This window comes from Apodemus sylvaticus, chromosome 15 (assembly GCF_947179515.1).
Source record: "Apodemus sylvaticus chromosome 15, mApoSyl1.1, whole genome shotgun sequence".
NCBI classification, from domain to species: Eukaryota; Metazoa; Chordata; class Mammalia; order Rodentia; family Muridae; genus Apodemus; species Apodemus sylvaticus.
In genome coordinates, this window is record NC_067486.1 from 63,747,409 (window position 1) to 63,771,215 (window position 23,807).

Here is a 23,807-nt window from a genome sequence, read left to right on the forward strand (position 1 = left end):
TGACATGATCATGTGTAAAGAAATCTTAGGACAATCAATTGCATCTGAAGTTACAAACAATAGCATACAGTGTGAAAGAAAAGTACAACCAAAACATATAGGAGATTCCAATTCTTTTTCTTTTTTTTTTGAAGAATTATTTATTTATGTGAGTACATTGTTGCTGTCTTCAGACATACCAGAAGAGGGCATCAGATTCTGTTACAGATGGTTGTGAGCCACCATGTGGTTGCTGGGAATTTGACTTCTAGAAGGACCTCTAGAAGAACAATCAGTACTCTTAACCACTGAGCCATCTCTCCAGCCCGGAGAGTCCAATTCTTAATAGAACGAAAACTAAAAAAAGAATTACTGAAAATTAGAACAAGCTAACCCATTTGCTTCATTTTACCTTAGTATCTGTGTAAGCTGGGAAATTGTAGACCGTGGATTCAAGAAGAATCTTGACTGACGACCAATAGACAATACTGAATGAGGTCATAACAATATATATCTTGTTTGACTTTAACTCTGAGCTTCCCAAAGGGGTGTTGTTTATTATTTTTAAGATAAAAGAAAATATATATATTTATTTTTGCTCAGCTCATCTAAGAGATACTTGTATTTATATGTTGTTATCATTAAAAATATAGCAAAAAAGAAAATGTTATTCCACAGTGTTAAGATTTCTCCAAACAAATTAGAATGCTAACACCGTGTCATGACAGAACCAGTATTACTCAATGCCTTTCCTAACTATAAAAGTATTTTCTTACCTTTTAACTTCAATAATATAACAGGGACATTTTGTTCAGGACATTTCGCAACTTTAGCAGCTAAAGACAAGATCCTTGGGTCTGTACCTGCAGGCTTCATTTTTTTCTACCACCTATGCTTAAACATAGTAATAATTTTTAAATAAAGATCAAATATATTAAGTATCAGAAATTGTATCTGCTTCACATTCACTCTCTCTATGCAACAATTCAAGGAATAGACGTTATACAGGAGAAACAGATTGTACAAAGAGTTGATATGGCAGGCTTAAGTACAGCTTTTTCTTCAAATGTCATTTTACACGGTTGGCTGTTGGTTAGTATCTAGAATGTGAATTTCAGAAGGATTTTTGTTGTTCTCTTATAAGCTTGGATCACTGTGCCAAAACTGTTATAAATATAATGGATGTGGTAAATAAACATGCTTTCATTTTAGATTCTGAGAATTCTGATATATGCTTTGTTTGATTTTCAATACTTAATACGATACCTAGACATTTTACAAAGAGGTTTATTTGGCTCACGGTTCTGCAAGTTCAAGAGCCTTATGTCAGGGCACTGGCTTCTGGTGAAAGTTGTATTGGCTTTCCCATATTACAGATGGTATGATAGGATGAATAGAAGATATATAGCATACAATACCTGAGAGAGACTAAGGAGGGGGCAGGCCTTATTATAATAATCTTCTCTTAAGGGCTATTTAACTCTTACAAAAACTGTATCAATTCTTTTGAGGATGGTGACCCCAATAATATAATTACTTCCCACTAGGCCTCACCTCTTGATAGTTCTTAGTATTGGCATAAAGAACCAATCTTTCAACACAAACCAGTAAAAATTCTTGTCACTGTCTAATAGGAATCTCTAGTAGAAAACACTTGAGAGGTGTGGTCACAACTGTTTTCCTGAAGAAACTGTGTGTATCCTATAATTTGACTGGAAGTGGATCTTGGAAGACTGTGCCTGGTTTCTTGTGGATGTATCCTACACGATCTTTTCACTTTACTGCCTTTGCTTTACATATCTTCACTATAAATTACAGCTACAAATAATTCAATATATGTGTTGAGTCCTATGAATCCATCCAACTAATCACTGAACCTAGAGATGGTTTGGAAAATCCCAACATACTAGATCTGAGAAATGTTATGAAATTATAACAAAATTTAAAATTATTTATAGTGCATCAATTTTAAAATTAAAAAGTCCACACAACTTTTTTACTAAAACTTTTCTATATATGCCCTAAGTATTTGAAGCTCAATAGTATTATTAATATAAAACATATTTTAATTAATAAAGATAAGATATTTATTATGAGGTAAGAACTGTGCTAAATGAGTTTTAATGCATTATTTTATCCTTACAATGGGATTATGAAATAGTTACCACAGATGTAAAATTTTCCTAGAGAATGCATGTTATCTTACTCTTTCCAGTGTCTATATTATTCTACCTGTTCTTTTCAAGAATTCATCAAAATACATTTAAACATCCCCTTCACTGGTGGCCATTCAGATTGCATATTATTTTATACACTATGGTAATAAAACTCAATGTGAAAGTATATATCCACTCACTTGTGCCACTGAACAAATCACTTGACATTATATGGCCACAAAGTCAACCACCTGGGTTTTTCTAAATCTGTGTTTTCATCTGTAAACATAATAGCCATTCCTTGTCCCTAGACTTCAAAATTTAGAAGGCATTCACCAATAATAAGTCTAAAAATATGAAAGCATTGCCGAACCCAAAATAATAATTTATTGAGCTCTCTGTAATGTTTTACTTGCTTACATGTATTAACTCACTTAACCATCTGAGCAATTCTAAGGAAAGGGCATTATGTTTTACATAAGCTATTATTATTTCCCCAAATGCTTAACACATTTGTTTGATTTGCTTATACAGAATCACATTGAGAGTATGAAGCTGAAGTACAAGCCCAGAGATTCTGGCTTCAGAATCTTTGTGCATAAATATTACAAAGAACAGTTTCCTTGTATCTTTAAAGGGTAGAAGACAAAAAAATAATCACATACCCACCTGGAAAGATAAATTGACAAATCTATTTAAGGTAGAAGTGGTAAAAGCATAGTCTGATCACACAATTAACCTGAAAAATCACCTGAGGGAGAGACTCATCATATACTCTCTCTGAACCGCTTCTAATACAACAATTTTCACTTTCAATTCACAACAATTTTGGGATGAAAAAAAAGACAATTATCAATCAACTAATGCTCTTACCCTGTTGCTAGACTGATCTCTGAGGAATCAAGAGTCCCAGGGCCTTGAGGGCCTTTCACTAATTCCAGGAATCACTAGGACAGAGACAAATGTCAGAAATGTAGAGCAGTCAATTACCCTGAATCCTAGGCTTCTTGGTCTCCCCGGGAAACGCCCCCTCCTCAGGTCCTAACCGGGCGGGAAAAGCCCGTGTATTTAATGGTTTAATATAAACAATTAAACAAACAAACAAATAAACAAATAAGAAAGTAAAAAACAAACAAACAAACAAAAACGGCCCGCAAAGCTAACTGCGCGGCTTCCAGAGGTTTCCACCTGAGGGGCCGGCTGGGGTTCCAGAACCGCCTCAGAGCAACTAGGCCTCAGGAGGCCACAGGCCCGGGCCCGGCCGCCACCTCTCTTCAGGCGTCCGTTCCCACAGCAAACCTGCGGGCCGGCAAAGAGGAAGCCCACGCTCCCGTTACCAGGCTCCGCCGCCGGTTCTTCCCTAGGTTTCTGGCGTCCTAGTTCCCCGCCCCCTCGGGCCTCCATCCATCCCAGCCGCCATCTCAGGTCTGTTACCTCATCTCTTCCCCGCGTTCGTCCACCTCAGGCCCGACCGCACGGCGTACCTCAGCGTGGCGGCCTCCGCCGAGCTCTGTGCGTCGCGACGCGGGAAGGGGGCTAGGGGCGGGGATGGGGGTCGGGCGGGGCGGGGCCCGAGGCGAGGGGCGGGGCAACTGTCTGCAGACAGCCAATCAAGACACGGGGCGCTCCAAGGGGCGGGCCCACGCGTTTGGAGGTGACTGGAGCCCGCCCCGGCTCGCTGCCAGTGCAGCTGTTCCAGAAGGCTGTGGCGGGGACGGTGAAGGCCGCGCGGGAGGCCGAGGACGAGGATGAATGGACCAGCGGGACTCGCCTACCTGGACCGTCGCGAGCGCGTTCTCAAACTAGGCGAAAGTTTCGAGAAGCAGCCGCGCTGTGCTTTCCACACCGTGCGCTGTGAGTGCTGCCGTCCGGGGTACCCCGGGTTCCTCCTGGGATGGGAGGGCGGTGTGGAGACAGACTCCTCGGGAACCTGAAACTCTGCCCCGCGCTCTTTGCTCCCGGGAGGGACACCGGACGTGAGGCAGAGTGACCACTACCCAGCTGTCAGCCTCTGTGCAGGCACCTGGCGTCCCGCGGGGGGCAGGAGAGCCCTGGACGGGTCTCAGAGAGGAAGGAGAGGAAGGTTTGTGGGAGGATCTGCAGGGGTGGCCGTGGAGACTGGTGTGGCAAGCAGAAGATGCAGAGTCGGGCAAGGGGACAGACAGATGGAACAAAGGACCGAATGCAGGGCAAAAGTGCGGTTTAGAGGCCAGGAGGACATTTCTTCCCCATTTTCACGGGTCCTCACTCTGGCTGCTGAGGGTTCCCACTTAATTTTGTAGGGAGACATTGGCAGCTGTCTCAGTCTTTTAGATCTCAGATTTCGTGGTCAGTTAAGTAATTACTGATTATCAAAAATTGAAAGGTGTGGGTTTTTTTGTTTTGTTTTTTACTTTCTTTACTTTAAAATTTTATCTCCCAATGATTTCCACTCTTTTCGTTTTCTTTTTTGTTATCTGGGATCCGTTTTAGAAAGGTATCTTTAATATTGTTGGGAAAAAGGCCTTTTTGTTTTAGTAAGTATACGACGAAGCATAAAACTTAATTTTGTATGTAAAACTTCTGTTTTGCAAAATAGATCTCAAAATTCTAGAGTGTAAGGGAAACACCACAGAGTCCTGACCTCTTGTGTGTGTGTGTGTGTGTATGTGACAAAGTAGAGATTTTTTTCACATCTTTTCTGCAACCCAGCTCCTCTTTATTGTCTTATTGTCTTACATTCCTCCACCATTCTGTCCTTTTCCTTATGAAGCTTATATTATGAAAAACACCCATTTAAAACTCAGTTAAAACTCAAACTTAAAGTTGTAGACAGTCTAGTTATAATAACTCACTGTAAATGTAGGAAGAGCCAATGGTTTTAATCTTCCATTGATGTAGTTAAGCTTTATAGAATGATATTATTAAGCAAAATAGCATGTTTGGGTGGAATAAATGGGAGAAGTTTACCAACAGAACTTCAGTGGTGTCCCTTGTTTATTTTGCTCTGGATTACCATCCAGAGTTCCCCATAATACAACAGTGAGTGTTGTGCAGCCCTCAGACTGACTCTCTCTCTCTCTCTCTCTCTCTCTCTCTCTCTCTCTCTCTTTCTTTCTCTCTTAAAGCAAGATACTGTTCGTATCTAATCTCTCAATGTCCTTTTCCTCTTCCTTCTCAGATATGCAGTGATATTTTGTTTTTCAAGCTACAAGGTTTAAGATTACAGGAAACAGTTGTGTGTGTGTGTGTGTGTGTGTCTATGTGGCTCTAAGTCTATACACGTGCATCATATTATGCAGTGCCTTCAGAGACCACAAGAGAGCCTCACTGTAATGCTAGTTAACAGTGGTTAACTGATGCTGTCTCAGTCTTTTAGATCTCAGATTTCGTGGTCAGCTAAGTAATTACTGATTATCAAAAATTGAAAGGTGGGTTTTTTTGTTTTGTTTTGTTTTTTACTTTCTTTACTTTAAGATTTTATCTCCCAATGATTTCCACCCTTTTCGTTTTCTTTTTTGTTCTCTGGGATCCGTTTTAGTAAGGTATCTTTAATATTGTTGGAAAAATGGTTATAATAAGCCTTTTCGTTTTAGTAATTAAACTACGATAAATATAACTTAATTTTGTATGTGAAACTTCTGTTTTGCATAATAGATCTCAAAATTCTAGAGCGTAAGGGAAACATCACTGAGTTGTGACCTCTTGTGTGTGTGTGTATGTGACAAAGTAGAGATTTTTTTCACGTCTTTTCTGCAGCCCAGCTCCTCTTTATTGTCCCATTGTCCTACATTCCTCCACCATTCTGTCTCTTTCCTTATAAAGTTTATATTATGAAAAACACCCATTTTAAACTCAGTCTTAAAAGTTAAATTTGTAGACAGTCTAGGTATAATAACTCACTGTAAACATAGGAAAAGCCAATGATTTTAATCTTCTAGTGATGTATTTAACCTTTATAAAATGATATTATTAAGCAAAATAGCATGTTTGGGTGGAATAATTTGGAAAAGTTTACCAACAGAACTTCAGTGGTGTCCCTTGTTTATTTTTCTCTGGATTACCATCCAGAGTTCCCCATAATACAACAGTGAGAGTTGTGCAGCCCTCAGACTCTCTCTCTCTCTCTCTCTCTCTCTCTCTCTCTCTCTCTCTCTCTCTCTCTCTCTCTCTGTCTCTCTCTCTCTCTCTCCCCCAAAGCAAGATACGGTTCATATCTAATCTCTCAATGGTCTTTTCCTCTTCCTTCTCAGGTATGCAGTGATATTTTGTTTTTCAAGCTGCAAGGTTTAAGATTACAGGAAACAGTTATATAGAGGTAGATATATATTTAATGTATCTATGTGGGCCTAAGTCTATATATGTACATCATATTATGCAGTGCCCTCAGAGACCACAAGAGAGCCTCAAGTCCCCTGTAACAGAAGTTAACAGTGGTTAACTGATGCTGATGCTGAGAATGACCCAAGTTCTCTGCAAGGACAGCCAGTGCTCTTAACTGCTGAACCATCTCTAGGGTCCCTCAATTTATTCATTTATTCAGCTTCGGTATACATTCTTTTCTTACAGATGCAAGTCCAAAATTAAATAAATGAAATGCAGCTTTTGAAAAGTGCCTTGCAGGTGTTTCTAAGATTTTTATTTATAGGTTCTTTGATTAATTACATGGTTAGAACTCAAACCCAGGGCCTTGTACATACTAGGCAAGTGATCTATCACTCAGCTACATCCCCGGCCTTACAAAAGTTCTTAGAATGTTGAAAACATATTTTCCAAATCAGAGTCAGATAATGGAGCCACAAGAATGGCAATAAGCAAGCATGTGCAGAAAGACAATGCCTAATAACAGCACAGAGTGAACAGCTTAGACTCCACTCAGTCCTCAGAAGACTTTAAAACATGAACTGTCTCCCCCCACCCCATTCAATTAAGTGTAATATCACACAGAATCCTTTTAGGTTTATTTAAACAAAGCCTGCCATTATCCTTGAGAACAGGTACATTTCCAGTGTGACCCTCGGTCTCAATAACGCAGTGAGGGATGGAAACTATATAATATAGAATTTGACCTTTATGCACAGCAGGTGGACCTAGTTTATAGCAAACACTCAAGCCACTGTTATTTGAGAGAAAGTGTTATTTTTGTCTCAAAGTGGGATAAATCTTACCTGTCTTTTATACTAGTGCTTCAGATAAGCCTGACCTGGAACCCTGAACTTCACCAAACCTGTGTGCAATGTGACTTTGAGAGCATCCTCTAAGCTTTCAACCATAGTGTTCATAGGTGATATCTACTTTTTGGATTCTTTCTTAGAGAGGTTGAGGTGACCTAAAAAACTTCACGCGGTATTTAGAACATTGTAAAGAATAAATAATAGCCACCATTAGTTTTTATGAGTTCTATTCAATCATGTATGGGGCATAGTAATACATGCAAATTACTTAAATGTAACAATGACAACATTTAGCAACAAAGATTTACTACATAGAGCTTCAGTAACTTGTTAGAATTAATTTAGTATTTGGGCTACCACCAACATTATAATTCATATCCATGTAAGGGCTAATAAGTAGTAAATATCCTGTTCTCAGTGACACTATTTGTTATTGTCACAGATAGAGCTAATAAGTAGTGACTACAGAAAGGTTTTCTATTCAAGTGAGCTCACCCACCAAAATTAGTAAAGCTTTATTGTGAGTAAATATCAGAAACACACTAATTTAAACTAGGATTCAATGATGCTGATAGCTATGGTTCTTTGACCAGTGGGGACTTTGACATCCTTTCCTTGCTATGATGGATTGTTCTCTTTAAACAGTGACCCAAGGGACCCAGCCATTTAGGGTCTTGCTGCGAGTACCTGGGTCCGGTTCTGAGCACCCACATGGCACTTATATCCATCTCTAACTCCAGTTCCAGAGGCTCCATTGGCCTCTTCTGAACTCCTTGAGCTCCTGAATGTGCATACATGGAAACAAAACATTCATACACATAAAATAAAAATAATTAAGATAAGCAAAACTACCAGCGAACCCAAATAATCCTCTTAGTTGCTTCTGTCACTCTCTGCTAACAGTCATGAGTAATACATTGTTCTATGTTATAAAAATTTATATTTGTATCTATTTTTAGATGACTTCAAACCTGCTTCTATTGATACCTCTTGTGAAGGAAATCTTGAGGTTGGCAAAGGTGAACAGGTGACAATAACTCTTCCAAATATAGAAGTAAGTAGTTCTCTACTCTATATGAAGATGAAAGAAGTCTGTCCTAAAGGATTTCCACTAAATATCAATGAAAATATTTATACCATTCTTATAATGATGCCTGGTTAAAGTGTGAATATTACACATAGGAAGCAAAATCAACTTTGGCTGAAACAATTTTAAAATACTTTAATTTATTTAATCGTTTCAAGGAATAGCATAGCAATTGAAAGTGATAAGTATAATAGTTATAGAATTCCTATTTTAAGTCATATTTTATACTCTGAACCAGGGATGATAATAATAATAAAGTTTCTTGCCTTATAGTCCTCATTTGCTATTGCAAATGGACATGAACATCTATAAAATTCCCTTTATGCACTTTAATAGAACAAAATCCTCTGCCCAACAAAATCTTGAAAGACTTCCTAAAACAATTAGTAATCGAGCTGTGCTTTTGAAAGACAAATGATGGATAGACAGGAAATATAATACTCTAGTCAAGCAGAGCAGGGTATAAAAGTCTGTACTGCTGAAAGGAACAGGACTATGAAGTAAATAACTCATTACAGTAAAGTATAGCGAGTATATGTTAAAGGAGGAGAAACTGAAACATAGGCTGGGATCAAATTACAAAGTATATATTATGTTGAAATTTAAAATTTGTACTTCATTGTATTGATACTAGGAATAAGTCTAAACAAAGAAGAATATGGTGAGATTTATAGTTGGGGGAGATATTTTAGAAGTATACATGTTCAACATCTTTTATACAAATTCTTGGAACAATATTTGTTTGAGCTTTCTAGTTTTACTTTAATTTTGGAATATTTGCAAATATATAATAAAATACCTTGTGGATAGATCCTACATCTAAAATACAAAATTCATCTATCTTCCATATACTTAGCCTAAAAAATTTATGCATTACTTACAATAACTCAGTAGATGAAACAGTTTATGATGTAGAACTTTTTAGATATAGGTGTTACATTTGAGCTAAAAAAAGATTTACAATTTGTAGCATTTCAGACTTTTGAACTTTGAACTAGGGATGCTCAATCTGAAGTGAGGACCCGGTCCAGGTTCTAGATTCTGGATCCCTTACCCAAACATTTTCTCTGTTTTTAAATTTTCCCAAATGTATTCAAATTCTGCGACCAGTATTGCTCGCATAGAATATAAGTTTTCTTAGTTCAGTCCTTGAGTTAGAAATTACTTATTATCCAGATTTTTGTTCTGATTTTCTTTTCTTTAATGCTGACTTCATCTGTTATTTAAAAAAAAAGTTATAGGAAAAACCAACTCCATAACTTTGTGTTACATATTTTAAAAACTGGACTCTTTTTTGAGACATCTTGTCTTTAATATTATTTTGGGAATAGTCTGGAGTTGGACAGTTTACATTGTCTTACATGGATCAGTGAGCTGGCTTGTCAGGGTTAGAGGTATAGCAGTTTTGATCTTCCAGTCTGCTCTCTCTCTCTCTCTTTTTACGTTTCTAATTCAATACCACTTTCTGAGACCCCACTATTATATCAGATGGAGTCAGTTGCTGCTTCTGAAGGTTTTCTTAAGGTAGAGCTTTGTGTGTATATGGGAGTTTTTATTGAATATTTTTCATTTGTTTCCTTAGGAACTGAAGAAAATGAAAAATCAATTCACTATGTCATGGAGAAACTCGCTTTTGAAATACTCTATTATGAAAAATTCCCAGATTCTGGTGTTTCTATGCTATTTGGGAATTTATTCAGAAGCGTAAAGCCTTATTTGTTCTATGGTGTCTGTTAAGGAACAAACTGAATGAGCCATTCAATTTTAATTTCATTTTTTATACTATTTAAAAATAAGTTTTAAATATAAATAGTTATAGTGTCCAATGCCCTTTCCTGCCTCAGGCCCTCCATGCTCCCTTCCCTCAAATCCCTCTCATGTCTTCCCCATCCCCAGAAGCTCAGAGAAAAGCAGCCACTTCATTATAAAAGTGACCTAAAACTTTAAGTTCACAGTAGGGACTGCTGCTGTGTCATCTCAAGCTGTGGTAGTATTAGCCAGTGATAGTTTATAACAGGAACTCAGGTTGGGCCGTCCTTGTCGTACAGAATATCTGTTTTTCCAGTAACAAACGTCCCATTTCATCCCCTCTATCGCTTTGCTATGGCAACTCATCTATGGCGTATAAATGTCTAAAATGTAAATAAATAAATAAATAAATAAATAAATAAATAAATAAATAAAAGAAAAAAAAAGAAAAAGAAAGGAAGTAACTACCACCTTTCAGTCTGCTAGAGATACCTGCACAAGTATCTGTACTCGTGTGCATACCCACACACTCATCATTAAAAGTGAAATTATTATCTAGGAAGTGGTGGCACACACCTTTAATCCCAGCACTCAGGAGGCAGAAGCAGGTGAATCTCTGTGAGTTCAAGGCCAGCCTAATCTACATAGAGTGCATTCCAGGACAGCCAGAGCTATACAGAGAAGCCCTGTTTTGAAATAGATAGATAGATAGATAGATAGATAGACAGATAGATAGATAGATAGATAGATAGATAAACATTTTTTAAAAAACAAGAATAACTTCAGGTTCTGAGAGGTTCTTTTTTGAAAAAGGTAGATTTTAAAATCCATTTCTTGTTTCTATTACCAATAGAATAAACAAGTAGAAATAAAGTCTGTAGACCAGTTAAATCACCAGTTATGCACTTTTATAAATATTTTTAAAAATAGTAAATACTAACGATAGCAAACATCTATTGGATGTGGCATGGCTGGTATCACAAGCTGTGCTTACTAATTTTTCTGTATTACCCACTTAATTTTATTGACTCTCTACAACAATAACCAGGAGCATACTCCTATGTAAGAGAGGAGGAAAGCGACCCTTAAAGAAACTAAATAATTTGCCCAGAAATATAAATAAGCCATCAGGTGACAGTCGGGACTCTATTCCTGTGGGGTGGGGGGGGGGGGTGGCTCACCGTAATATCCAATAGCACACACGTTCACACTTCTCACTTCATGCCAGGCATTGGCTTAACGACTTTAATGTTCATCACCTGGAAAAGTAGGTATTGCCACTCTAGTTTTAACTAGAAGGAAGGGGCCCAGAGAGGGACATTTTCTCTCCTATAAGTAACTGGCCGAACGGGTCCTCTAAAAAAATTTTTTTAAAAATTAAAATCCTATTGTTTGACCATATCATTACTTTATTCCATCCCAGGGATCATATCTGCTCATGCCCATTTGCTGCAGTTTCCTAGCAAGCAATTGTGAGGGTCCTTGCTTTTTTTCCCCCTAAGCCATCTGAAACCTCCTCTAATTGGCCTTGTTTAGGTCCCTCTTCTCCTTTGTCAGGCAGGTGGGGGTGGGGTGGGGCCTGCTCTTCTCCTGGGCTTCCCTCTGAACATCTACAAGTTTCAGGTTCTCTGTGAGTGTCCTTTCACACCGAAGGGAGGGGCTCAGAGGACATAGAGGAATGCAGAGTTCTGAGAGGCTCAATGAGCTCTTTCCTGTCCAGCCTGTTTCGGACAGTTTTAATGAGAGTGCACATTGTACCTGTACACTTAGCAAACAAGCACAGATACCATTAATGCTGAACATGGAATAACAGACAAAATGTTCCTTCTGAGACTTCTGATATGCTGTAGGAAATGAAGTTGATTTACAATAACATTTTTAAAAATTTAATTTAATTTAAAAAAAATTTTGTATATTATTGTGTGTGTGTGTACCCTTAAGGAGGTATTGGTGGAGGCCAAAAGAGGCCATTGGATCACTTAGAGCTGAAATCACAGGCAGTTGAGAACCTCCAATAAGGGGGATAGGAACTGTACTTTGACTAAGGAGCCGTCTTTCCAGCCCCATAAGTAAACAAATTCAAAGGCATAATTGAGAGCCTTTTTAGAAGATACCACAAATAGGAGAACATACAAATCCAGGAATACCAACTCTTCTCTCTAGCTTTGCCAAGAAAGGGGAGATGTCAATATGCCTCTTTCTGGAGGGGAAAGAAGAAACACCTTAGTGAGCTCTTCTGCCTCTGTACTGTGACAAGTAGGTTCTGGTGAGCTATTTCTAAGACAGGAGTGGCTTAGTTGTGGGTCGTGACTAATCCTTTGGTAAACTGCTGAACAGATAACTGAACATATGAGACTTAGGGGTGATGGCTGTGTGTCTGATGTGGCAGAGCAGCTGAGGCACCAGACATCAGACAGACTAAAGATGATAATCACAAATACCACCAAAACAGAGTTACTCACTTAACTAAGTAGGTGAAGGGGTGTATAGAGAAGGCAAGTATGACTGAGTTCTTATTTCTTCTAATCCAGATTCCCTCTCAGATTTCCTCTAATTCCAAGAAACAACCCCTCAAATAAGAGACACCAAGTTACAAAGTTTGCTCTTAAGCTCCATTTTGATATAAAGGAAGAATATTCTGGGTCCAAAACGGCAGCTATTTCTATTTAGTTTTGCTTTATTGTATGCATGTAACCATGGGTACATGCTACATATAAATACAGATTATTCAATTATAAGTAATCTTTGCCCAACATATAACAATATTATAAAGTTCACACACAAAGATATGTCACCCATGTTCTTGAAAAAAGTTCGTCTTAAACTTACATCGTTTGAGAAAAAGGCGTCTTGCTATTGTCATTCCACATCTTCATCCATGGCTGTGACACATGCTGATGGAGTGAGACATGGGAGTTAGAATCTGGGTACCAGCAATAAAAGCCTTGTTCCACTCTGTGAGACTTGGAGCAGAGCTGTCTTCCCTCACAATGCAGTGTCTTTCCTGATAAGCTGAGAGTAAGAGTGTCTCCAGGGGCTATGGTAAAGCATGCATGAGGTGAGACAAACAAAAAAGCCTTTGTAAAGATGGAATCAGATCATGAAGCTGGAGACTCATAGGTCGCATTAGAGAACTGAAGCTTTGTCTTTTGTATAATGGGGAATTACCACAGTTTATGTACAGAGGTTATTGAAATTTCCTTGGCTTCTCCCAAAGTTTCCTTCTCCATCTGAGCTACCTAGTTTCCAGTACTTTAGTCTCCTGTCCACTATTCTGCTCCTATTTATTTCTAGAAGCAGAAAAGTAGGAAGTTGTTGACAATTAGCTACAGATTCCTCAGAGGTGGTGGACCCATGGAGGCAGTTAGTTTGGATTCAGGTGACAAAACACTTGATTATTTGATTTTTTGCATTCCTAGCCATATCTCCATTTCAGGAAAGTTAAAAGTCATAATACAATATCACAGTCTAAATAAGTGAAGAAGAAAATGTGCTTATTTTGGCTTACTATCTAGCACTGAGATTGCCAGATCATAAGGTAAATCTATGTATATGAAGGTTTTTGTTTTTATTGCTTATTTTTTGTAGAATTTCTAAACTGTTTTCCATTTAGTTCCAATAATCACATTTTACAAAATTTTTATAGGGTTATCAATGTTGAACCTGTTTTCAAGTCCTTATTAGCTCTTTGTATTTCTTCTTTTGCTACATGCTTATTTGAATCTATCAAATTATTAACTTATTAAATCATTTTAATGGGTATTGGGTTTGGCTTTGACTATTGAGATTTTAGAATTCCTTCTGTAATCTATGTCAGTTTCTTGCCAGTTGTGCACATTGCAATTACTTTCAAGCTTACTAATTGTTTCTTCTGTTTAATCTATCCTGATATCATTACCTCCTATATAGCAGTTTTAAATTTTCCTGAGGGAATTTCAGCTCAAGAGTTGCTATTTTCAAAAGTAGTTCCCATGTCTTTTAACTTTTTCTGTTAGACTGTTAAGCTATTTCTTTGTGTTTCTGTTGAGATTGCGAGATTGTTCAGTGTCTTTAAAACAGTTGTTTTAAATTACTTGTCTGAGGACTCCCTGTACTGATGCTCTCTTAGTCAGTTTCCAGCACTTTTTTGGGGTTATAAATATACATTGCTTCATGACAGTTGGTGATGTGTGTAGTGTGTGACATCATCAAGGCATTAACCAGTCTGTCATGTATTTTACTTCCTAATTTGACTCTCCTCATCCACCCGCATAAATTCTAAACAGGTTTCCTCTTTTCTCTGAGCCCTTGTCCATTCGCACCATTTCAACACTAGATGGTGCCCAAGTCCAGATTATTCCAGAAGTTTGTTGTAGGTGAGTTGTTACTTCAATACTAGAAGGCAATCATAGCCCAGATTTATATTAAATACCCCATTGGTGTTCTGTTCAGAAAGAATATCAGAGTAAAGGAAAGACTTATCTGTTCCTACAAATATATTCCTGGGTCCAGGGTAGGCCTGATTGCCTCATATATAGTAGACTGTCATTGGACACAAGAAGATTCTACCTGACTCTAGATTCTCACTGTGGATAGACTGAACCTAGGTTTCTATGTGATACCTGTGAATACCAGTCCCACTAAGTCAGCTATGACCTGTGCCTCACCAGCACAGTTCTTGATTAGGACCAAGGCATATGATGCTGTGGACTGCTTACTATAGTGAACTTGTGATCCGGAGCTACTACAACAGTCTTAGCTGCTAATGGCTGAAAGTGAGGTCTAATAGAAGCAGACTGCATGTTTTTTCTTGGAACTGTGGTTGTTCACAGACAGGCCTAGGGATGGGACACACCCAGTGTCAGGTGTCACCACCACTAAGTTCCAGAGCAAAACAAAACAAAAACAAACAAGCAAGTAACAACAACAACAAAATTATAACTTATGCTTGCTATTATGTTCTTTTCCCACTGAGAAATGTCTTGAAATAAGTTTTACAGCTTGAGGTTGGGGTAGTGTTTGAGACAGCAGCCCACAGGCCACCCACATTGGTGTTATTAAGCTAGATGACATGAGTCACACAACTACAAGGACCCATGCAGCCTCAAGGTGTGTTGGTGTTCACAGTGGAGCTGATGGTGATGCAGATCAAAACAGAAGCCTGTCCTACTAGGGCACAAACTTTAGCCACATCTGAGGTTTGTTAGCCTTGTCTAAGACCTTGGCCTTGTGATATCTATGCTCCCAAGGATGGGGATAGGTGGTAAATACAATCTCTTAGCTATGAAGGGTGTTATTCAGTTGGGTTGCAGCTATAGAACCCTGTACCTTAGGTGGAGAGGACTGTAGCATAAGTCCACATTGTGAATAGAACAGATGCATTCAAAACTGTTCGATTCTTTCCACACACAGGTCTGTACCCGATGCTAGGGCCAATCTGGAGTTTCTATGAACTCAAGGCCTTCAGTTTTTATTGACGGTTTTACTGTGGTGGGAATGCCACTGGGCTCTGAGACAAAGTCTTACCAACCTTTAGTTTCTGCTCCCCAATGGGAAGAGTTCTGCTTTCTGTCAACTGATCTTGTAAGAGATATGGGTGAAACAAGCAGCTACTTGACCTAACACAGGTCCACGTGTTCAGTTAGCCATGTGGTAGGGATCATGGGGCTTTGCTTAACACTGTGATTCACTAGGATGGGCCTGCTGTTGGTTTTAAGTCTGAGAACTGGACTCTCTCCTTAGCCAAAGCTAGAGGTGTGATTCTCCCTGCAGGAATGCTTACAGTTGGGGTGTAGGTGGCTCTGGCAATTCTTTCCTTCTTGTGTGCTTCAGTGTGTCCTCTTGCTCTGTTATACTAAAAACAGGTAGGGTGAGTTCTCACTGTTTCCTTAGTCACCCAGTGGCTGCTGGGGATTGAATTGGAAGAGTAGTCAAGGCTCTTAACCACTGAGTTATCTCTCTAGCCCCTAGCAAGTCCATAGTTTTATTTTAATTTTTTCTTATTTTATGTATGTATATGCATGCATGTGTTTGAGTGTATGCCTGTGTGTGAGCGTATGTGTGAGTGTGAGTGTGTGTGTGTGTGTGTGTGTGTGTGTGTGTGAGAGAGAGAGAGAGAGAGAGAGAGAGAGAGAGAGAGAGAGAGAGAGAGAGAATGCATTTTGAGTGCTGATACCCACAGATGCTGGATGCCACATCTCTTTTTCTTTCTCAAACAAGCTGTTCTCCCATGTACTTTATATTTTCGTTTGCAGTATGCCTCTTGTCTGACCACTTTAAGTCAATTATCTCTTCTGTGCCACACAGTCCTGTGATAATTACTCTGTAAAGAGAAAAGGATTTCTTTTAACTTATGGATTTCTTTTTCTACTTTTAGTCATAGCAAAAAAATAAATCAAATCAAATAAAAATTTACATCACGGCTGAGAGCAGAATCCTCAGATCTCTTTCTAAAGCATCCTCCAGTGACTAAAAGCCTTCCTCAAGGCTCCACCTCTTCAGTGTTCCTCCTCTCCCAGGAGCACCAAGCTAGGGACCAAACCTTTAATACATGATCATTTCAGGAACATTTCAGACCCAACTGTAGAACATCCTTTTCCGGCCCCCACAGCTCAAATCTACCTCTCAATGCTAAATATCTTTAGTGCACTTCAAAGAGTCCCCAGAGTATAAAATATTCAAAAGTCCATAGCCCCCTCTGAGACACAAGAGACATTCAGCTGTGAAGTCTAAAAAATATAAAATAAAGTTACATGTTTTAATTGGTGCAGAATAAACAAATATTTATACTCCAAAAACAAAGAATAGGAAGTTAGCAAAAAGGAATGAGGTCAAGCCCCAGTAGATATACATTAAATTCTGAATCTTCATGCTCGGCATCCAGGGCACACCATCTTAGGATGTTGGAGCCCAAGGGCTTAGGCAACTCCATTCCCCACCACACTGATGGTTGCAGCCCACACAGCCACACTTCTGGGCTCTGCTGATTCCACTATCCTTAGGCAGGTGGGTAGGCAGTCCATATTCTGTCCTTCTTCCCTCCTGGGTCTCCACTGCAGCTCCAGCTTCACCCTCACTGTTCCCTCTGTGTCTCATCCTGGCAGGGGCTGCTTGCAGGGATTCAGACCTGCCAGGACACTGACACTACCTGTTCCCCCAGACTTGCCTTTGAATTCTCACTGGAATCCTACATGATCCCCTTACTTTTATCTGGACAAAGCCTACATCCTTCAGATGAGGCTATAGTATATCATGGAGGTACCCATAGCCTCTGAGTTCTTCACCAATTTAAGCAGTCCTAAGTGAGCAGGGTGCCCTGGAAATCTCTTGTCAAAAGTCTTTGAATCCTGGAAATCCCTAGAAAGTCTTTGAAACAAATTTGCATTCTTTACATCACCAAGTTCTTAATGCCTATGACCTCATAAATTTCAGAAGTGCCCCCAAGGTGTCTTTACTTTTAATCAGGTACAAAGGATTTGACTTCTTTCCAATAATATTAATCTTTTTAGCAACAGCTCTTTCTTAATAATCTGATTCTAGCTAAACTGCAGGTTTTCCAAATCTTTATATTCCATACTTTTTTGTTCTTACTATAAATCTTTCCAAAAGTAGCCAGTAATATTCATGGTGTAATCCAGGTATTTGCTGCCTTGAAACTTCCTCCATTAGTAAACTTGCCTTTAAGCTCAGCTTCCAGCAAATTCTCAGGGAATAGTCAAAAAAATATAGGCATGTATTTATCATGTGTATTATAAGAAGTATGGCTTCAGGTCCAATTCCCAACAGAATTTCTATCTCAAACCTGATCCAACAGGATCTTTCCTATCTCATTTTTCTGTTGGTATTACCACATTGTCAACTGTATTCATAGCAATGATTCTTCTTCTTGGTACCTTTTGCTTAAGTTAGTCAGCTTTTCATTAATATAATAAGCCCGTGAGATAATCAGCTTATAAAGAGAAAGGGTAACTTGAGACCGTGGTTTTAGAGGCTTTAGTTCATAATCAAGTTGATCTAATATTGCACATCACGATGGGAATACATCTGCAGACATAAACTGTTGCTTCATGTTCCAACTCTAATAGATAAACATAAATAAATAAATAAATAAGTAGATAAATAAATATAAATATAGCATATAGCATATAAATAAGAGAGTAAGAGGAGAGCTTGGAGTTCCAGCACAAGCCTGAGTGGTTTAGCCCTAATAACCAGAGGACTGTCACTAGACTCCACTGTTTCAAGTGTCCACCATTTCCTGATAGTGCCACTTCAGTAGATTATAAGACTTTAATTTGTAGGCCTTTGGTAGCTCTTCAAGGCACAAACTATCACACATACAAAGCATCATTCTGATTTAGAGTGTTGGAGAATTTAAAACTTCAGGAAGGACCCCATGTATAGGTTTGTAGAATATGACTCTTATGCTGAGTACATAATTGCCTATTAACATGATTAGCAACACAATTGGAAAGAGAATAGAGAAAATGATGGCAGTAATCTAGGTGAAATGTTGATTGAATCCCCAAGATGGATTATGGTAAATATGGAGATGTAGGAAGTATTCAATAGTTATTATGAGGCAAAGATAATTCATATACTTACAATTACTAGGTACTTTAAGGAAATGAGCAGAAATTCAGTGTTAAAGATTAGGAATGGTGGGGCTGGAGAGATGGCTCAGCAGTTAGGAGCACTGGCTTCTCTTTCAGAGGAACCAGGTTTAATTTCCAGCACTTCACTGTAACTCCGGTTCCAGGAGATCTGATGCCCTCTTCTAACCTCTGTGCACTGGGTATACACATGGTGCACAGATATGTATAAGGGCAAAACACCCATACACATTAAAAAATAAGTTTAAAAATTGTTTCTAAAGATTAGAAATGCTCTTCACTTTGATAAAGAATAAAGTTTATAAACATCCTTAAAATACAGAGACTGTGAGAACTTGTGAGCTGTGACCAGGTGAACTATGTTTAGGAATTATACATGTGAAACTAAGAATAATAATATAAAATTTCTTCATGTTTGGAGTTGGAAGTGATGAAAATAAGGAAAGTTGTAAAATAATAGCGGTGGTCTGAGTTTCTTTAGGTGTGTGTGTGTGTGTGTGTGTGTGTGTGTGTACACGTGCATGCCAGAGGTCATCTTCACACTTCATTTTTTAGGAGTCATCCACCTTACTTTTTTAGATAAACAGATTAGTCGAGGATACCTGGCCAGCAAAATCCAGAGACCTGCCTATCTTGTCTCCAGTGCTAAGATTGTGAGTACACACCACTGTGCACTTCTTTTTACATGGGTGCTAGGATTTGGACTCAGGTCCTTATGCTTTTGTGGCAAACGTTTACCAAATGAGCCATCTCCTCATTCTCTCTTTATCCTTTTGTAAAGAATGACATAATAGAAAACTTAACTGTTACTGAGTAATTATTCTCTTACCACTCCCTTCTGGTACATTTTAAAGAAAAATCCTAAAGTTTAACTCATTTCTTGAATCAGTATTTATATATTACTAAAAAAGAACTTTTCATTTTTTAATTAAGTGTATGTTGTTATCATACAAGATAATTAATAAGATTTGGTCTCTATTAATATTTTCTTGATCATCTCAAAATGAGAATATGATTCAAAGGTCCTGTTTCTTTCCCTGTAAATAATTTTAGATTAGATTAGATTAGATTAGATTAGATTAGATTAGATTAGATTGAATCTAGTTTACTAGTGAAAATAGAACAAATCTAACTATTTCAGGGTAATTAATTTTCCTTTCTTCAGTGATAGCAGGTTTGAATGTGTGTGTGTGTGTGTGTTTGTGTGTGTATATGTGCACATGTACTAGGACCTAAAGTTTCATACATACTAAAGTTGCATACATGCTAGCCACGTGCTGTACCACTGAACTGAATCCACAGCCCTCCTTTTCAGTGTTTATCTTGAGACAGGCTTCAACTAAGTTTCCTCACTGGCTTTGTACTCATTCTGTAATCCAGACAGGCTTTGAACTTGGAACCCTCCTGACTTTGCCTCCTCTGCAGCTAGAAATAAAGGCCAAGTCTGGCTTGATCTCAACCTTTTAAATCTACCTCTGTCTTTGTACTTTTATTTTTAAGCCACACTTGTTGGTTTTAGGGTAGTAACTTTAAATCATTTATAAGTGACTTGATGTATAACCTGGATTAAAAATCAGTACAAAAATAACTCAATGCCCATCTCAATTAAATCACTATGATAAATTTCAAGTAATGATGATAACTTCTTAAACAGGGCTCAACTCCACCAGTCACAGTTTTCAAAGGTTCTAAGAGGCCTTACTTAAAAGAATGCATTTTGATTATTAACCATGATACTGGGGAATGCCGCCTAGAAAAGCTCAGCAGCAACATCACTGTGAAGAAAACAAGGTAGGTGGTGCATTGAATGAAATTATTTTACCAACGTATACACTTCTAAGAAAAAATAATGAATGGGTTAAGTCAAATTACGCTATGAGGTGTGTTTTTTAAAGTCTTTTAATTGGGCCTACAAAGATGGTTCATGTATAAAGAGAGCTTGTTGTATAAGCATGAGGCTTATAGTTTAGACCACTCTACCCAAGTGACAAGCCAGACATCCTGTCCATGTCTGAGAACTCAGCATCACAACACTGCAGCTGTTCCAACCAAGAGGATGATGGGGTTGCTGGCCTCCAGCTTAGCCAAAATGTGCAAGCTCCTGGATCAAAGAGAGACCCTGCCTCAAAAGACTGAGTGGAGAGTGAAAGAGCAACATCCCTGACTAATGAATGTTTTATGTAAATGCACCATACTCAGATCTATACACACACACACACACACACTCAAATAGATGCACATATAAGGTGAAATTTAAAATTTCTTTAAGTCTTTTAAAGTTTAAATTTAGTAATGATTCTTAGTGAAAAGATCATACCACACTGCCTTGTGATGTTGAAATGATTTCCAGGTATGTAAGTAGTATTCCTTTCATACTATTGTAGATAGTTTCATATCATTGGACTGAACAGAAACATTATCCACTATCCAAAAATAACTGCCTTTATTAGTAAATTGAGTACTTAGAATATGGAAGGCATACTAGAGAAAGGAAAGTTTGCTAAATAAAGACTAACCTTAAGACTTATATACCTTATACATTTTAATCATACTAACAGTTTGCTTAATTTAAAAATCAGCATACACACACATACACACATACACACACACACACACACACACACACACACACACACACATATATATATATATATATATATATATATATATATATATATATATATATATATTCACCTTAAATCCTTTTAGATGTAAATGGTACATTTTAAGCCACATAATATAAGGGCACTGCTCTAAGAGCTAAATAAACAATAGAAATAAAATTACTATAAGAATTGAAGAGAAGGTACATGGCTGATTAAAGTCTTTAGAAGAAGATAGACTTCTTTAGAAGTTGATAGAAGTCTTTTAGAAGCAGCCAACCATTGGACTGGGTGTGGGGTCCCCAATGGAGGAGTTGGAGGGCAGACTGGAGGAGCTAAATGGGTTTACAGCCCCTTGGGAAGAACAATGATGTCGGCTACGCAGACACCCCAGGACTCCCAGGGACTAAACCATCAATCATCATCATCATCAATGGTTGCAGCCAAAAATGTGATAGAGGAATGCCTCAATTGGAGGAGAGGTCCTTGGTCCTGTGAAGGCTCAATAGATACCTCAACAAAGGGAAATAGAGGGGTGTGGGAGGTGGGAGTGGGTCAGGTGGAGGGGCATATACTTGGAGGCAAGGAGTGGGAAGAGGGGTTGAGGGCTTTAGGGGAGGAAGGGAACCAAGAAAGGTTTTACCTTTTGAAATCTAAATGAAGATTATATTCAATAAAAAAAGAAAGAAAAAAAACTTTGTTGAAAATGTTACTTCTGGGGCTGGAGAGATGGCTTGGTGGTTAGGAGCATTTGGGACTCTTACAGAGGACCCAAGTGTAATTCTCAGCACCAACAGGGTAGCTCACAACCATCTGTAACTCCAAATCCAGGAGATCCAATGCCCTTTTCTGACCTCCACAGTTATCAAGCACCCATGGGGTACAGAATACAGAACAACACATAAAGTAAAATAAATAGATCTAATACAAATAAAATTTTTAAAATGAAAAATGTTACTTCAAAGGAAGTTACAATCCTAAGAATTACCTTAAATGTGTGTTTAAAACAGAAGTTGCTGTAGTTGGAGAAAGCAAGGGAGAGGGACTGAAGAATGGATATTGTTGAAGCACATTATACATCTATAAAATGCCATGGTGAAGCTCATTATCTTGTGCAGCTAACATACACTAACAAAAATGTGTTTACAAAGTAGTCATTCCCAAAGTCAACTTCAACTGAGAGAAGAAACCTCAGAACCTCTATTTGTTAATGCCCCTGATGCCCAGGCTCCCTTAAACTGACCAGAAAGGGTATGGGAATAGATGAAGCAAGTGTGAAGATGGGAATATAGCTCATTGTTTCGGCTGGTGAATTAGACTCTTTATACACAGGTATTTGTCTCTATGCCCATGTGTAAGAATTGAAAAGTGGGAAATGATGGTAGTGGATTAGAGTTTAGGTTGTAAAGGTAGGTCGGGGTTAATGCCTTGAATATTAACTGAGAACCAAGGGCATTTTCTTGCTGGCAGGAGTTACATATTAAGATCTTTCCAACCAGGGATTGGCATGTTTGCAGTTCTGGTCTAAAACATTAGTAAAGAAACTAGATAAAAAGAAATGATGTGGAAAACCTGAAAATGGGTAAACCTAGATTTTGGGGAGCATTAATGAATGAGAGAAAATGAGGGGCTAAAACTTTGGGAAGGAGGAACTGGAAGGATTCTATCACAGGAAATGGGAAAGGCAGGCCTCAACCATGACTTCTGAAGTGGACTCTTCCTTTGTTTATAGGCCTGTTTTAAAATTATGAGTGGGACATGTGAAAACGATTTAGTTTTATTTACACATATATTTTATTTTCTCCTTCTTGTAGTCATTTATAAGTGTGCTGTCTGCTCCTTTGAGCGGTTGCTTTGTTTTGTCATTGGCCATCGCAGCCCTCCATGGACCAGTGTGTACTCCACACATGTAGGAGGAACTTGATATATATTTGTTAAATGGATTAACATTTTAATCCTTAAATGTCATTGAAGAGGTTTCTAAAGAAGAAGTGATAAAGTTCAGTAACTTAGTAAGTTTAATTTGTGACATTTCTAGCTTACCTTTTCGATATTTGATATTCTTAATTGCAGAGTGGAAGGGAGTAGCAAAATCCAGTATAGACTAGAAAAACAGCAACAGCAAATGTGGAATCTGCCTAGGACTTCCAACCTTGTGCAGCTTTCTCCATCAGAAGATAAAATGTCTCCAATGTCTCTAATGGATGATATTGAAAGAGGTAAAATCTAAGTGTATATAATGTCAACTTATAAAGTAAGTAATATTATGTAAATATTAAGTGTTAATTTCCACTAACACTGGGACTTAGTGAGAACATAATATACTTTATGATTGTGTACTTTCCTGGGATGTTGATATAACATATAAATTACTATATTTTTGCAGGTATATCCATGCCACATCATTTTTTATTATCATTTAGGAGAAAAAGTGTGTTTCATCAGTTCATTATCTTCCTGTGAAATTTATTGTTTATAGTCAGTTATAG

The 23,807-nt window shown here is 38.1% G+C and overlaps 2 protein-coding genes across 16 annotated transcripts in view; one reads left to right on the plus strand and one right to left on the minus strand.

The window, feature by feature from the left end:
* The window catches only part of Iqcb1 (IQ motif containing B1), a 228,264-nt gene extending 224,576 nt beyond the window's left edge, over positions 1-3,688 (minus strand). For 3 of the 7 annotated variants that reach the window (XM_052158374.1, XM_052158364.1, XM_052158366.1), the window contains exons 1-2: positions 3,570-3,688; positions 3,009-3,082 (exon numbers count right to left, since the gene is read on the minus strand). The gene's annotated coding sequence lies outside the window, so the exon portion shown is untranslated. The remainder of the gene's footprint in view (positions 1-3,008; positions 3,083-3,569) is intronic. The other 4 variants (XM_052158367.1, XM_052158372.1, XM_052158373.1 and 1 more) reach the window with 3 other exon arrangements.
* Positions 1-23,807, plus strand: part of Eaf2 (ELL associated factor 2) — a 1,192,577-nt gene that overhangs the window by 1,152,010 nt on the left and 16,760 nt on the right. For 2 of the 9 annotated variants that reach the window (XM_052158383.1, XM_052158382.1), the window contains exons 2-5: positions 3,877-3,989; positions 8,248-8,342; positions 20,370-20,506; positions 23,392-23,537. In XM_052158383.1, coding sequence (XP_052014343.1) covers positions 3,884-3,989; positions 8,248-8,342; positions 20,370-20,506; positions 23,392-23,537 — 484 coding nt within the window. In that variant the 5' untranslated portion in view covers positions 3,877-3,883. Of the gene's footprint in view, positions 1-3,806; positions 3,990-8,247; positions 8,343-20,369; positions 20,507-23,391; positions 23,538-23,807 lie in introns of those variants that run through there. The other 7 variants (XM_052158379.1, XM_052158381.1, XM_052158384.1 and 4 more) reach the window with 7 other exon arrangements.